The 15330-nt window shown below is 48.1% G+C and overlaps 1 protein-coding gene across 1 annotated transcript in view; it reads right to left on the minus strand.

Annotated features, from left to right (window-relative positions):
* LOC138287466 (trichohyalin-like) overlaps window positions 1-15330 on the minus strand; it is a 167064-nt gene that overhangs the window by 33220 nt on the left and 118514 nt on the right. The window contains exons 13-14 of the mRNA XM_069227904.1: window positions 13309-13452; window positions 3532-3675 (exon numbers count right to left, since the gene is read on the minus strand). Coding sequence (XP_069084005.1) covers window positions 3532-3675; window positions 13309-13452 — 288 coding nt within the window. The remainder of the gene's footprint in view (window positions 1-3531; window positions 3676-13308; window positions 13453-15330) is intronic.

The following is a 15330-nucleotide window of genomic DNA, read 5'->3' on the forward strand; positions in this document are numbered from 1 at the left end:
ACACCAAAACAATTGTAGTAGAAATCAACACAACACCAAAGAAATCCAAAACCAAGTTATAAAAATAGACTGTATTTTTATAAGAAATTAGACACTAGAATGTAAAAGATCCACTGAAGGGTTCTGGAGATATTGATTTTGCAAGCAATATTAAATCAAAGCATTTGCACTCAACTGGGAATATGTCTTGGCAAAGTCAACAAATTGGACACAGACCTTTTGAAAAAAAACATAGGTAAATGTTGATGTAGTCAGCTAGATGTACTTGGGGAGACCAACTCCGGCAGGTAACCAGTCAGGGGGCCCAGCAAGGTCCTCAAGACAAATGTTACCATCACAGGAGAAGCAGTCCTTCAGCAGTTCCAGGCACTTTATCCGAGTTGCAATGATTCATATGTAGTGGTCCTGATGCAAGGGATGAAAGATGCTGAAGATGCTCCAAGGATGCTATGGATGCAATGCGGTCGATGGGGGTCTTCCTGTAGGGGTTTCTTCAGTCCATGAAAATGGTGAGAGGTCCTGGTTGCTGGGACGACTTCCCACAAAGTCCTCTATGGTCTGGCTGAGGTCCGGTCGTCCGTTGTCGTGGCCACAGGCCAATCCATCCCGAGTCAAAAATTTGCCTTCTGAGGGTCCCAGCAACTCTCCAACAGCATTCCCGGGCTCAGCGAACTGAGTGCAACTCTGTGCATAGGGTCTTGTTCCTTGATTCTGCACAGAAGCAGTGGATGCGACTTCAAGACTTTGGGCTACCAACTTCCCCCGCAGGTTTTTCAGCTATTGTGTTGTTGTGCTGGAAACAGGAAGCCAGTCAGCTGGCCCTTGGAGTCTCTTAGCTTGAATGGGCTCTGGACCACCTTCTCCCTCAGCAGCACATGGCAGGCACTGTCCCTCTCTTTGCTAGCCAGCAGGTGCAGTCTTTGAGGGTACATCATCTCTTTGCTGGTCTCTCGGTGCAGCAGGGCAGTCCTTCTTCCAAGTCCGTCAAGATCTGAGGTCTGGTTGCCAGGGAAGCCTCTCTTATGCTCGGAAAGTGCCCTCAGGGTAAAGATGCGATTGGTAGCCAATTGTCTACCAGGCCACCCTCCCAACTGGTGACCACTTCTTGTGAAGTGCGGCATCTGGCTATCCTAGGATACACCATTCTGCCTGCTTCCAAGATGGCGAGACCCTTCTCTTGGTATTCAGACCTCCCTAGCCCACCCCTGGGGTGTGGCTACCTCAGGGCAACATGACCCTGGGAAAACTGGTTTGGCTACTGCTCTCCCCTCTCTGCCTCCCGTGCCAGCCTGTCTACCTGAACAAAGAGGCAGCCCCCTCCCCTGGTGTTACACATCTGCCCTTCAAAGGCGGCTTCTCCTCTGAAGCCTGCAACTCGGAACTTCTCCAAGAGGGAGGTGACAGCTCCCTAGACTGCAATCCCTCATTGTTCCCCTTCCTGAGAGTCATTAGCATGTCTCTCCAGGAGGGCAGACGGCTGTCTCGTGGAGCAGGCTCCATGTGTGCCTGGGAAGGCACAGGAGTTTTAAAGGCAACAAAGTGCCAGCTTTGCTAAAGCTACGCATGGCAACAAGTTACATCAATTTCGACTTGCAATACGAGTCGGGCCTAATGTAACGAGTTGTTTGATACCTTGGAGTGCCCCTTTTGGTCGCACGATTCAGGAGTTAGTGCAGCTGAGGGGTCAGCATGTAACCCTGTACGCGCCAATTGTGCGACTAAGGGCCAGATCTAGAGTTTGGTGGAGGGGTTACTCCGTCACAAATGTGACGGATATTCCCTCCGCTGTATTACAATTTCATTGTAGACTATGGAACTTGTATGCGCCAATTGGGCAACTAAGGGCCAGACCTAGAGTTTGGCTGGACTTTCTGTCACAAATTTGTCCCATCCGCTATATTACAATTTCATTGTAGCCTATGGAACTTGTAATACAGTGGACGGGATATCCGTCACATTTGTGACCTCCACCAAACTCTAAATCAGGCCCTAAGTCTTTCCACAGTAAAAACAACAGTTTTGGGAGTTTTACTGTCAGGGCATGTACAGTGCACGTCCTGCCTGTGTCATATGTCACACCCTGCCTTTAGGACGCGGTAGGCCAGCCAGAGGGGTGACTTGCACACGTGTACTGGGGAAGTGGTGGCTTTGCCCTTGCCTTCAATGGCAAAGTCAGGGTAGTAGTGTAGGACTGCTCTACCAGTCTGCAGTGGCGGTCTGGGGGACTCCTTTTACTTGGGGGACCTCTGTGGTGGTGGAACCAGTGCTGCAAGCCCTGGGGTTCCCCTTTAACTTACATGCCCTGTGCAGCAAGGTACCATTTACTAGGGGCTTACAGGTAAGTTAGCCATTTCCAATTGGGTACAGCCAGTTCGACATACACTTTAGGGTCCGGGCAGTGGCACTTAGGTCTGGTTAGTAGGCCTCAATACACTCTTAGTCTCGAAAAACCAGCAGCACAAGTCCAAACACTTGGGGGTGACCATACAAAAAGAGGCATTTCCTTACAGAAAGCATGGGCCAAGCCAATACATCCGCACATATCTGTTAATGGTAAAACCTACTGGCTTTGACTTTATTTGTTTAGTTTTATAATAGAGCATGGTGACAAAATGAGGATCTCTTGGCACTGAAAATCTTTCCTGGCCCTAAAAAAACTGAGCTTTACCAAGGGTTGGGCGTTATTTGACATGGTGAATCTGACTCCTGGCATGTGTCTTTTGGGCCTGTAGACCTACCTTATTCAAGTTGATGATGTTACATGAACATCTAATCTGCCTGCAGATGGGGATGTTCCTGTTAGCAGCAGAAAAGACTAGGACAGACCTAGGAGTTCCCTAGGAGCATAGCTTCCACTTGTATTCTATGTTTTATGCAGGTTTATTGAGATAATGTTACCTGAGGAAAATTCACACTTTGTGTTAGCCAGTCAATAATGAACTGCATTACAAACCTTTAGGCGGTTTGAAAATCTAATGGTAGTATATTTCTATGCAGTGTATTTTATTTTATATTGTGTTTTATGGTTAATTGAAGATCAAGAGAAAGGAAAGCCTGACGTAAAGGAGCCTAGAGGCGACTCTCCTTCGTTAGTGCACCAAGAGAAGAACAGAGAAGAAAGGGGATGCTGGAAAAGACCCACAAAGTGCCCTCATGCTCTGAATCTTAGCTGTTGGTTATCATAAAACATCTTGCAGATTTTCAAATCTTCACTTTAGCAAGAGAGCTTCCAAGAGTCAAAGAGTCTATTGATTTTTTTGCTGGATAATGAAAGTCCACTTTCACCAATATTTCTACAGATATTTTCAACCTGAACATTTGAACGCAATCCCACTCATACAGCACCCCTACATTATCCCTAATGACCAGGACATTTACACCATATCCTAGCCAATTTGCCTAAACTGTTATTCAGGGGCCAGTGCCACAATACCATAATTCGCAACCACCATTCAGATATCACAGTGGTATTAAGTGTCACTGAAATGCACCAGATTGCTCCCTCTGCCCACCACAGCCTTGCTCCCTTACACTGGCCTGCTCCAAGTCCTTGGAGAAACGTAAACTTCCTTTCATGGCTTTATGTGGTGAGAAGTGATGCAAGTTGTGCTCTTCTCCACCCTCTTTGGTCTCAGACCTGTGCTCTGGGCTCTGCCTTCTGCTCCTGGGCATCTCCTGCAAAATACAATGGTATCCATCAGACAGGGGAGGGGCGCTTCACATACACTTCATAAACTGTTCCTGTAAGATATCTTACAGACAGCACTGTGACTACAGCAGTATCCACAACCAGCCTGCAACACTCTACAACTATACACCATCCACCACAGCAAGAACTCCTATACCCCACTGTAGGAGGCTGGACTGGCTTGTAGTGAGTACCAAGGGGTACTTGCACCTTGCACCAGGCCCAGTTATCCCTTATTAGTGTATAGGGTGTCTAGCAGCTTAGGCTGATAGATAATGGTAGCTTAGCAAAGCAGCTCAGGCTGACCTAGGAGACGTGTGAAGCTACTACAGTACCACTTAGTATCATATGCACAATATCATAAGAAAACACAATACACAGTTATACTAAAAATAAAGGTACTTTATTTTTATGACAATATGCCAAGGTATCTTAGAGTGTACCCTCAGTGAGAGGATAGGAAATATACACAAGATATATATACACAATAGCAAAAATATGCAGTATAGTCTTAGAAAACAGTGCAAACAATGTATAGTTACAATAGGATGCAATGGGGAAACATAGGGATAGGGGCAACACAAACCATATACTCCAGAAGTGGAATGCGAACCACGAATGGACCCCAACCCTATGTGACCTTGTAGAGGGTCGCTGGGACTATTAGAAAATAGTGAGAGTTAGCAAAATAACCCTCCCCAAGACCCTGAAAAGTGAGTGCAAAGTGCACCAAAGTTCCCCTAAGGACAAAATAGTCGTGTTAGAGGGAAAATGCAAGGAAAACACAAATCAGCAATGCAACAACGATGGATTCCTGACTGAGGGTACCTGTGGAACAAGGGGACCAAGTCCAAAAGTCACAAGCAGCTCGGAGATGGGCAGATGCCCAAGAAATGCCAGCGGTTGGTGCAAAGAAGCTCTTACTAGGCTGAAGAACTGTGAATACTGCAGGAACGACAAGGGCTAGAGACTTCCCCTTTGGAAGATGGATCCCCCACGCCTTGGAGAGTCGTGCAGAAGTGTTTTCCCGCCGGATGGACGCCAACAAGCCTTGCTACACGCAAATCGTGCGTTTGGCGTTTTTGGACGCTGCTGGGGCCCAGGAGGGACCAGGAGGTCGCAAATTGGACCTGCAGAGAGAGGGGACGTCGAGCAAGACAAAGAGCCCTCACTGAAGCAGGTAGCACCCGGAGAAGTGCCAGAAACAGGCACTACGAGGATGCGTGAAACGGTGCTCGCCGAAGTTGCACAAAGGAGTCCCACGTCGCTGGAGACCAACTTAGAAAGTCGTGCAATGCAGGTTAGAGTGCCGTGGACCCAGGCTTGGCTGTGCACAAAGGATTTCCGCCGGAAGTGCACAGGGGCCGGAGTAGCTGCAAAGTCGCGGTTCCCAGCAATGCAGCCCAGCGAGGTGAGGCAAGGACTTACCTCCACCAAACTTGGGCTGGAGAGTCACTGGACTGTGGGGGTCACTTGGACGGTGTCGCTGGATTCGAGGGACCTCGCTCGTCGTGCTGAGAGGAGACCCAAGGGACCGGAAATGCAGCTTTTTGGTGCCTGCGGTTGCAGGGGGAAGATTCCGTCGACCCACGGGAGATTTCTTCGGAGCTTCTGGTGCAGAGAGGAGGCAGACTACCCCCACAGCATGCACAAGCAGGAAAACAGTCGAGAAGGCGGCAGGATCAGCGTTACAGAGTTGCAGTAGTCGTCTTTGCTACTATGTTGCAGGTTTGCAGGCTTCCAGCGCGGTCAGCGGTCGATTCCTTATCAGAAGGTGAAGAGGGAGATGCAGAGGAACTCGGCTGAGCTCATGCATTCGTTATCTAAAGTTTCCCCAGAGACAGAGACCCTAAATAGCCAGAAAAGAGGGTTTGGCTACCTAGGAGAGAGGAAAGGCTACTAACACCTGAAGGAGCCTATCACAAGGAGTCTCTGACGTCACCTGGTGGCACTGGCCACTCAGAGCAGTCCAGTGTGCCAGCAGCACCTCTGTTTCCAAGATGGCAGAGGTCTGGAGCACACTGGAGGAGCTCTGGACACCTCCCAGGGGAGGTGCAGGTCAGGGGAGTGGTCACTCCCCTTTCCTTTGTCCAGTTTCGCGCCAGAGCAGGGGCTAAGGGGTCCCTGAACCGGTGTAGACTGGCTTATGCAGAATTGGGCACATCTGTGCCCAACAAAGCATTTCCAGAGGCTGGGGGAGGCTACTCCTCCCCTGCCTTCACACCATTTTCCAAAGGGAGAGGGTGTCACACCCTCTCTCAGAGGAAGTGCTTTGTTCTGCCATCCTGGGCCAGGCCTGGCTGGACCCCAGGAGGGCAGCTGCCTGTCTGAGGGGTTGGCAGCAGCAGCAGCTGCAGTGAAACCCCAGGAAGGGCAGTCTGGCAGTACCAGGGTCTGTGCTACAGACCACTGGGATCATGGAATTGTACCAACAATGTCAGGATGGCATAGAGGGTGCAATTCCATGATCATAGACATGTTACATGGCCATATTCGGAGTTACCATGGTGAAGCTACATATAGGTAGTGACCTATATGTAGTGCACGCGTGTAATGGTGTCCCCGCACTCACAAAGTTCAGTGAATTGGCTCTGAACAATGTGGGGGCACCTTGGCTAGTGCCAGGGTGCCCTCACACTAAGTAACTTTGCACCTAACCTTTACCAGGTAAAGGTTAGACATATAGGTGACTTATAAGTTACTTAAGTGCAGTGTAAAATGGCTGTGAAATAACGTGGACGTTATTTCACTCAGGCTGCAGTGGCAGGCCTGTGTAAGAATTGTCAGAGCTCCCTATGGGTGGCAAAAGAAATGCTGCAGCCCATAGGGATCTCCTGGAACCCCAATACCCTGGGTACCTCAGTACCATATACTAGGGAATTATAAGGGTGTTCCAGTAAGCCAATGTAAATTGGTAAAAATGGTCACTAGCCTGTCAGTGACAATTTGAAAGTAATGAGAGAGCATAACCACTGAGGTTCTGGTTAGCAGAGCCTCAGTGAGACAGTTAGGCACCACACAGGGAACATATACATGCACACCTATGAGCACTGGGGCCCTGTGTGACAGGGTCCCAGTGACACATACATATAGGCCACAAACCTATGAGCACTGGGGTCCTGACCAGCAGGATCCCAGTGACACATAACAACCATACTGAAAACATGGTGTTTTCACTATGAGCACTGAGGCCTGGCTATCAGGATCCCAGTGAGACAGTGAAAACAGTGACAAACACCCTGACATACACTCACAAACAGGCAAAAAGTGGGGGTAACAAGGCTAGAAAGAGGCTACCTTCTCACACAACCCCCCCCCAAACGAAGGACAATAAGGCTAACCTTGGCCAGTTGAGACTTTATTGTCTAAGTGGTGATAAGTAGAGAGTAGCTCTGCAATAGACTGGTTACTCCCTTTATCATCCACTATATGGTTACTTCCCTGTGGGGATGTAAACCACCCTGTTTGAAGTTTTTTAGCTAAGCAACAATGTGAAGATGTATTTTCAGAGTTTCTATCAGTACGTTTTAGTTTAGAGCAGTGGGAATTGTCCACTGAACCTATTTGTAGTGATGGAAATGCCAGACAGGGATGCTGTCTCAGAAAAGCCATAGCTGGGCAAAAACTTTGTCCATCTGGCTGGAAGAGAGAACAGGGATGCTGTTTCTCTTGAGTTGGAGCAGGGCAGGGATGCTGTCCTATGAGCTCCACACTAGGGCAGGGATGCTGTCCTAAGTGTTGTGAGGTAGTGCAGGGTTTCTGCACTAAAGTTTCTCTGGGAGGGTTGGAGGGATGCTCCATGTTAACTAAAATGGTGCTGTTTTTCTCACCAATGTTAGTTATCCCACAGAGAGGTACTTCCACCTCAGGGAGTACAGTTTTGCCAACTGATGATTCCCTTGGAACAGGTGCCACCCCAGGAGAGGTTTCTCCCACCACAGGAATGGTATCCTGAATGGTAGGGTGGTTAGGGGATACTGTGATACCCTTTTTACCTGTTGATGGAGAGGGATCCTGAGTTTTCAGGCCTTCTCTCCTTTGCTTTTTCATTTCACTTGAAATGAGAGGGAACAATTCCTCAGGGATGCCCAGCATGGCTGCATGGGCATAAAACTCTACATCAGCCCAACCTGAGGCCTCTAGGTCATTACCTAAGAGACAGTCTACAGGTAAGCTAGGTGATACCACCACCTGCTTAGGGCCAGTAACTCCACCCCAACTAAACTGAATTATAGCTAAGGGAAGAAACTTAGTGGAGTTATGGACATCAATAATCTTATACTGTTGTCCAATGATGTGTTGTTCAGGAGGCACTAGGTTTTCAGTCACCAAAGTGAAACTGGCACCTGTGTCCCTGTAGGCCAAGGCCTCAACACCATTTATTGAAACTGTCTGCCTGTACTTATCCATTGTAAGGGGACAAGCAGCCAGTGTGGCAAGGCCAATGCCACTAGGTGTGACAGAAACTGTCTTGGGACTGATTACATCAGTTTCCACTATGGACCCATAAGTGAACCCAACTACACCCTTTGCTTGACTGTTGCCAGCAGTCCCACCACTAGTACCACTACTGCTAGGGGCACTAGAGCTTGATGTATTAGTGGTGGTAGGCTCAGGGGGTTTACCTGGACAGGACTTATCCCCTGGCCTATGGCCTCTGTTTTTACACACAAAGCACCAAGGCTTTTTAATGTGTGCAGGTTGGGAAGAAGAGGAAGAATTTGTTTTATCCCCACCCTCTGAAGAGTGTTTAAGATTTGAAGTGGGATCTTTGGTTTTACCCTTATCCCCATGCTTATCTTGAGATTTTTCACCATCTTTCTTCTTATTGCCATCTTTGTCACCCCCTGTATGAACTTTTCTGTTCACCCTTGTTCTGACCCATTTGTCTGCCTTCTTTCCCAATTCTTGGGGAGAGGTCAGATCAGAGTCTACCAGGTACTGGTGCAACAAATTAGACACACAATTATTAAGTATATGCTCTCTCAGGATTGTGTTATACAGGCTTTCATAATCAGTAACTTTACTGCCATGTAACCACCCCTCCAAGGCCTTCACTGAATGGTCAATGAAATCAACCCAGTCTTGTGAAGACTCCTTTTTGGTCTCTCTGAACTTTATCCTGTACTGTTCAGTGGTTAAGCCATAACCATCCAGGAGTGCATTCTTAAGAACTGTAAAATTATTGGCATCACTTTCTTTCACAGTAAGGAGTCTATCCCTACCCTTTCCACTAAATGATAGCCATAGGATAGCAGCCCACTGCCTTTGAGGGACATCCTGTACAACACAGGCCCTCTCAAGTGCAGCAAACCACTTGTTAATGTCATCCCCCTCCTTATAAGGGGGAACTATCTTGTGCAGATTCCTGGAATCATGCTCTTTTGCAGGATGACTATGGGGAATACTGCTGCTGCCACCATGGGTTTCTAAACCCAACTTCTGTCTTTCCCTCTCTACTTCTAAAGACTGTCTATCCAAATCCAGCTGTTGCTTCTTGAGCTTCAGTCTGGTTTGTTCCACTCTCAATCTATTGAGCTCCCTTTCTAACAATCTGTCATCAGGGTGGGTGGGAGGGACATTTCTAGATACAGAGGTATGATGGGAATGAACAGAAGGAGACCTGTCCCTTACAGAGGGCACCCTAACAGCTTGGCTACCAGCATAATGTGAGAGCACACCATCAATATGGTGTGATTCAACCTCTGTACCAACTATGCTAGACTGTCTAGTAATGGGCAGGCTGAGAAGTTTCTTTCCTGAACCTTTTCCTGGGGGAGTCCCTGGATCAGATTGAGAACCATTAGCTACTTTTTCTACAGATTGGGCACTTATGGCCTTATCCTGTACTCTAAGCATATTAATTAACAGTTCTAAGGAAGGATTCTTCCCTACACTCAAACCTCTCTCTATGCAGAGACTCCTTGCTCCTTTCCAGCTAAGGTGATCATATGCAAGTTTGGACAGTTCAACTTTTTGGCCTGTGCCAGACATTTTTAGAGAGAGTTAAAGTGATAGACAAAGAGAAAAAAGTTTTCAGAACTTTTTGGAAAGACAGAAAAAACTTTTTAAACTTTTAAGAACTTTTTGAAAGTTTAGAAGTACTTTTCAGCACTTAGAAAAGAGTGAAAAGAGGAAATGCAAAACTTTTTGGCTATGTGTATATACACTGACCTTGTTTTGTATATTTTTCTCTTATGAAAAGTACAATGACAAGAGTGGTAAGTAGTCTCAAAGCACTTATCCCACCGCTGCACAACCAATGTAGGAGGCTGGACTGGCTTGTAGTGAGTACCAAGGGGTACTTGCACCTTGCACCAGGCCCAGTTATCCCTTATTAGTGTATAGGGTGTCTAGCAGCTTAGGCTGATAGATAATGGTAGCTTAGCAAAGCAGCTCAGGCTGAACTAGGAGACGTGTGAAGCTACTACAGTACCACTTAGTGTCATATGCACAATATCATAAGAAAACACAATACACAGTTATACTAAAAATAAAGGTACTTTATTTTTATGACAATATGCCAAGGTATCTTAGAGTGTACCCTCAGTGAGAGGATAGGAAATATACACAAGATATATATACACAATAGCAAAAATATGCAGTATAGTCTTAGAAAACAGTGCAAACAATGTATAGTTACAATAGGATGCAATGGGGAAACATAGGGATAGGGGCAACACAAACCATATACTCCAGAAGTGGAATGCGAACCACGAATGGACCCCAACCCTATGTGACCTTGTAGAGGGTCGCTGGGACTATTAGAAAATAGTGAGAGTTAGCAAAATAACCCTCCCCAAGACCCTGAAAAGTGAGTGCAAAGTGCACCAAAGTTCCCCTAAGGACAAAATAGTCGTGTTAGAGGGAAAATGCAAGGAAAACACAAATCAGCAATGCAACAACGATGGATTCCTGACTGAGGGTACCTGTGGAACAAGGGGACCAAGTCCAAAAGTCACAAGCAGCTCGGAGATGGGCAGATGCCCAAGAAATGCCAGCGGTTGGTGCAAAGAAGCTCTTACTAGGCTGAAGAACTGTGAATACTGCAGGAACGACAAGGGCTAGAGACTTCCCCTTTGGAAGATGGATCCCCCACGCCTTGGAGAGTCGTGCAGAAGTGTTTTCCCGCCGGATGGACGCCAACAAGCCTTGCTACACGCAAATCGTGCGTTTGGCGTTTTTGGACGCTGCTAGGGCCCAGGAGGGACCAGGAGGTCGCAAATTGGACCTGCAGAGAGAGGGGACGTCGAGCAAGACAAAGAGCCCTCACTGAAGCAGGTAGCACCCGGAGAAGTGCCAGAAACAGGCACTACGAGGATGCGTGAAACGGTGCTCGCCGAAGTTGCACAAAGGAGTCCCACGTCGCCGGAGACCAACTTAGAAAGTCGTGCAATGCAGGTTAGAGTGCCGTGGACCCAGGCTTGGCTGTGCACAAAGGATTTCCGCCGGAAGTGCACAGGGGCCGGAGTAGCTGCAAAGTCGCGGTTCCCAGCAATGCAGCCCAGCGAGGTGAGGCAAGGACTTACCTCCACCAAACTTGGGCTGGAGAGTCACTGGACTGTGGGGGTCACTTGGACGGTGTCGCTGGATTCGAGGGACCTCGCTCGTCGTGCTGAGAGGAGACCCAAGGGACCGGAAATGCAGCTTTTTGGTGCCTGCGGTTGCAGGGGGAAGATTCCGTCGACCCACGGGAGATTTCTTCGGAGCTTCTGGTGCAGAGAGGAGGCAGACTACCCCCACAGCATGCACAAGCAGGAAAACAGTCGAGAAGGCGGCAGGATCAGCGTTACAGAGTTGCAGTAGTCGTCTTTGCTACTATGTTGCAGGTTTGCAGGCTTCCAGCGCGGTCAGCGGTCGATTCCTTATCAGAAGGTGAAGAGGGAGATGCAGAGGAACTCGGCTGAGCTCATGCATTCGTTATCTAAAGTTTCCCCAGAGACAGAGACCCTAAATAGCCAGAAAAGAGGGTTTGGCTACCTAGGAGAGAGGAAAGGCTACTAACACCTGAAGGAGCCTATCACAAGGAGTCTCTGACGTCACCTGGTGGCACTGGCCACTCAGAGCAGTCCAGTGTGCCAGCAGCACCTCTGTTTCCAAGATGGCAGAGGTCTGGAGCACACTGGAGGAGCTCTGGACACCTCCCAGGGGAGGTGCAGGTCAGGGGAGTGGTCACTCCCCTTTCCTTTGTCCAGTTTCGCGCCAGAGCAGGGGCTAAGGGGTCCCTGAACCGGTGTAGACTGGCTTATGCAGAATTGGGCACATCTGTGCCCAACAAAGCATTTCCAGAGGCTGGGGGAGGCTACTCCTCCCCTGCCTTCACACCATTTTCCAAAGGGAGAGGGTGTCACACCCTCTCTCAGAGGAAGTTCTTTGTTCTGCCATCCTGGGCCAGGCCTGGCTGGACCCCAGGAGGGCAGCTGCCTGTCTGAGGGGTTGGCAGCAGCAGCAGCTGCAGTGAAACCCCAGGAAGGGCAGTCTGGCAGTACCAGGGTCTGTGCTACAGACCACTGGGATCATGGAATTGTACCAAGAATGTCAGGATGGCATAGAGGGTGCAATTCCATGATCATAGACATGTTACATGGCCATATTCGGAGTTACCATGGTGAAGCTACATATAGGTAGTGACCTATATGTAGTGCACGCGTGTAATGGTGTCCCCGCACTCACAAAGTTCAGTGAATTGGCTCTGAACAATGTGGGGGCACCTTGGCTAGTGCCAGGGTGCCCTCACACTAAGTAACTTTGCACCTAACCTTTACCAGGTAAAGGTTAGACATATAGGTGACTTATAAGTTACTTAAGTGCAGTGTAAAATGGCTGTGAAATAACGTGGACGTTATTTCACTCAGGCTGCAGTGGCAGGCCTGTGTAAGAATTGTCAGAGCTCCCTATGGGTGGCAAAAGAAATGCTGCAGCCCATAGGGATCTCCTGGAACCCCAATACCCTGGGTACCTCAGTACCATATACTAGGGAATTATAAGGGTGTTCCAGTAAGCCAATGTAAATTGGTAAAAATGGTCACTAGCCTGTCAGTGACAATTTGAAAGTAATGAGAGAGCATAACCACTGAGGTTCTGGTTAGCAGAGCCTCAGTGAGACAGTTAGGCACCACACAGGGAACATATACATGCACACCTATGAGCACTGGGGCCCTGTGTGACAGGGTCCCAGTGACACATACATATAGGCCACAAACCTATGAGCACTGGGGTCCTGACCAGCAGGATCCCAGTGACACATAACAACCATACTGAAAACATGGTGTTTTCACTATGAGCACTGAGGCCTGGCTATCAGGATCCCAGTGAGACAGTGAAAACAGTGACAAACACCCTGACATACACTCACAAACAGGCCAAAAGTGGGGGTAACAAGGCTAGAAAGAGGCTACCTTCTCACACCCACGCAACATGTTCTCCAATAATATTCCCCACACACACAACAAAAGCAGCGATCACCTCATGCAAGGGTACTAAACTATCACACAGAGCACACACACCCATAGCATTCCCACCGACAAACGTGTGTCACTCACCATCATCAAAGTACCACAGTGTGCTACATCATCATGGCGGTCAGTCATGCTGGACCAGGCCCTGTCCCTGCCACTTACATTCTCAGGCTCCATCTGCTGGGAGAAGCGCACACTGCCCCTCGAAGCGCTACTCCTAGAAAAGTGATTCACACTCTGCTTCCTGTCCAGCTCCTTGGGCACAGAATGGGACCTATTGCTCTGTCTTCTTTCCCTCAGAGTCTCCTGAAATGAAACCATGGTTATATCGAGGTCAGTGGCAACATATCCCCAACCCAGATAGTTATTTCAGAGGCCAATCCAAATCAACCCAAGAAATAACAGTACATTTCCTATATAATGCATTCTGTTTGGCATTCCACTAGTACACATTAATTGGCCCATGCACGTTTGCACATGTTTAAGGCTTTTATCAAACAAGTAGCATAGGGCTTGATTTAAAGTGACGGATATCCCGTCCGCCAAAATATAAATCCCATAGGAACTAATGGGATTTATATTGTGGCGGATGAGATATCCGTCACCGATGAGTCAGGGTAACCCCTCGCCAAACTCTAAAGCAAGCCCATAGTCTTCAGATCCCAAAAACTGCACAGCTTCTTTTGGCACACATTATTCCGATGATGTATTATGCCAAGACAACACATGTTGTTACATGCATGTGTTCACCTGGTGTAGGGCTAATGTGGGGCCAAATGTACAAAAGCCATTTTCAATTTCAAAACCTGCTATATGTAAAATCACCAGGGGCGGCTCCTTTACAGTGCGAAGGAGCGTTGCACCCTTAGCTAAGAGCCAGCAGGAGCATAGGTTCAGGGGTTGGGTGCTGTGTTACACACCCCTAATAAATGTATTTTGTGTTAAATAGTTGGGTGGAGGTGCTTTCATTTGGGTGTGGTGAGGTGTCTGTCGGATTTCACCAGGAATTTTTACACACACAGACAAAAACCCACACACACTCTCCCTCTCTCTTTTTGGAAAGACTTAAAAATATTGGTTATTTCACAAAATAATGTGCTTTCTCTCACTTAGTACACGCACCAATCTGTATTCCTCTCACTTTCCACTGTCTCTTAAGGCCCTCTCGTACGCCCTGCTTGTTGTATAATGTATTTTAACATCCTGTGCCAGCATGATTGTCGGGAATTCTGAAGCTAACACCCCCCCAACCATACTGACCAAGCAGCTGAAAAACAAAACAATGTTTTGTGATCTTTTTATTTTTCAGCTGCTGGCTCAGCCAGCAAGTGCAGGGAGGGGCGGGGCTGAGCCTTGGGAGGCGCAAGGGGGGAGGAGGAGTGGAGTGAGTGCACTGTGTGTGCATGTCAGTTTGACCGGCCGTCTCAGGCTGCCCAAACTGACATTCGCACTAAGGGTTCTCCAATCCGGATGTGTTGCACAGCTGGGTTGGAGAAACTGCATGGACTCCCACGCAGAACAAGCCGCTCAGACCAATCCTGGTGCTGCTCTCATGCTAAGTATAGCATAAGATCAGCACCAGGATTGCATGGGGACCCTGTGCTGGTGTCCCAGGGAATGCTACTGAGAGCGGGCCCACAGATTCGAGTAAGTTGGTAGCCCATACTATATGTGCAAAGATATCCTGACTTATCCATAGCACACCTTGCCCCACGGACCATACACAATCTTTTCAGACACACTATCACCGCAGACTACTAGCGTAAAATGGCATGGGTGTGAACTAAGCACAGATTCTTTACAGACTATAAATACTAGTCTTGAAAACTAGAAATGGCTTCTACCAAACTGTCTCTCTTCAGTCATAAGCCAATATATTGCAAGTACTGTCTTGCACTTAGTCCAGGAGCATAGCTCTCAGTGGTGCAGCCGGTGCAGCGGCACCGGTTCCCAGAGGTGTGAGGGGACCCAGCATGCTGCAGTTCATTTGACAGGCCTGCTCAGTATTTAGCGTTAGCAGTACTTTCCTGGGGCCTGCATTCTGTGTTTACTCTGTGGGGCTGGAGGTGTCGAGAAACAAGGGCGAGTCACTAAGAAAGGAAATAGGAAAGAAGCTAGTAATGATAACATCTTGAAAGAAAGAAAAGGGATGAGAGAGGGAATGAGAAACTATTTGAAGAGCAC

Source organism: Pleurodeles waltl, chromosome 4_1 (genome assembly GCF_031143425.1).
Source record: "Pleurodeles waltl isolate 20211129_DDA chromosome 4_1, aPleWal1.hap1.20221129, whole genome shotgun sequence".
Classification (NCBI taxonomy): domain Eukaryota; kingdom Metazoa; phylum Chordata; class Amphibia; order Caudata; family Salamandridae; genus Pleurodeles; species Pleurodeles waltl.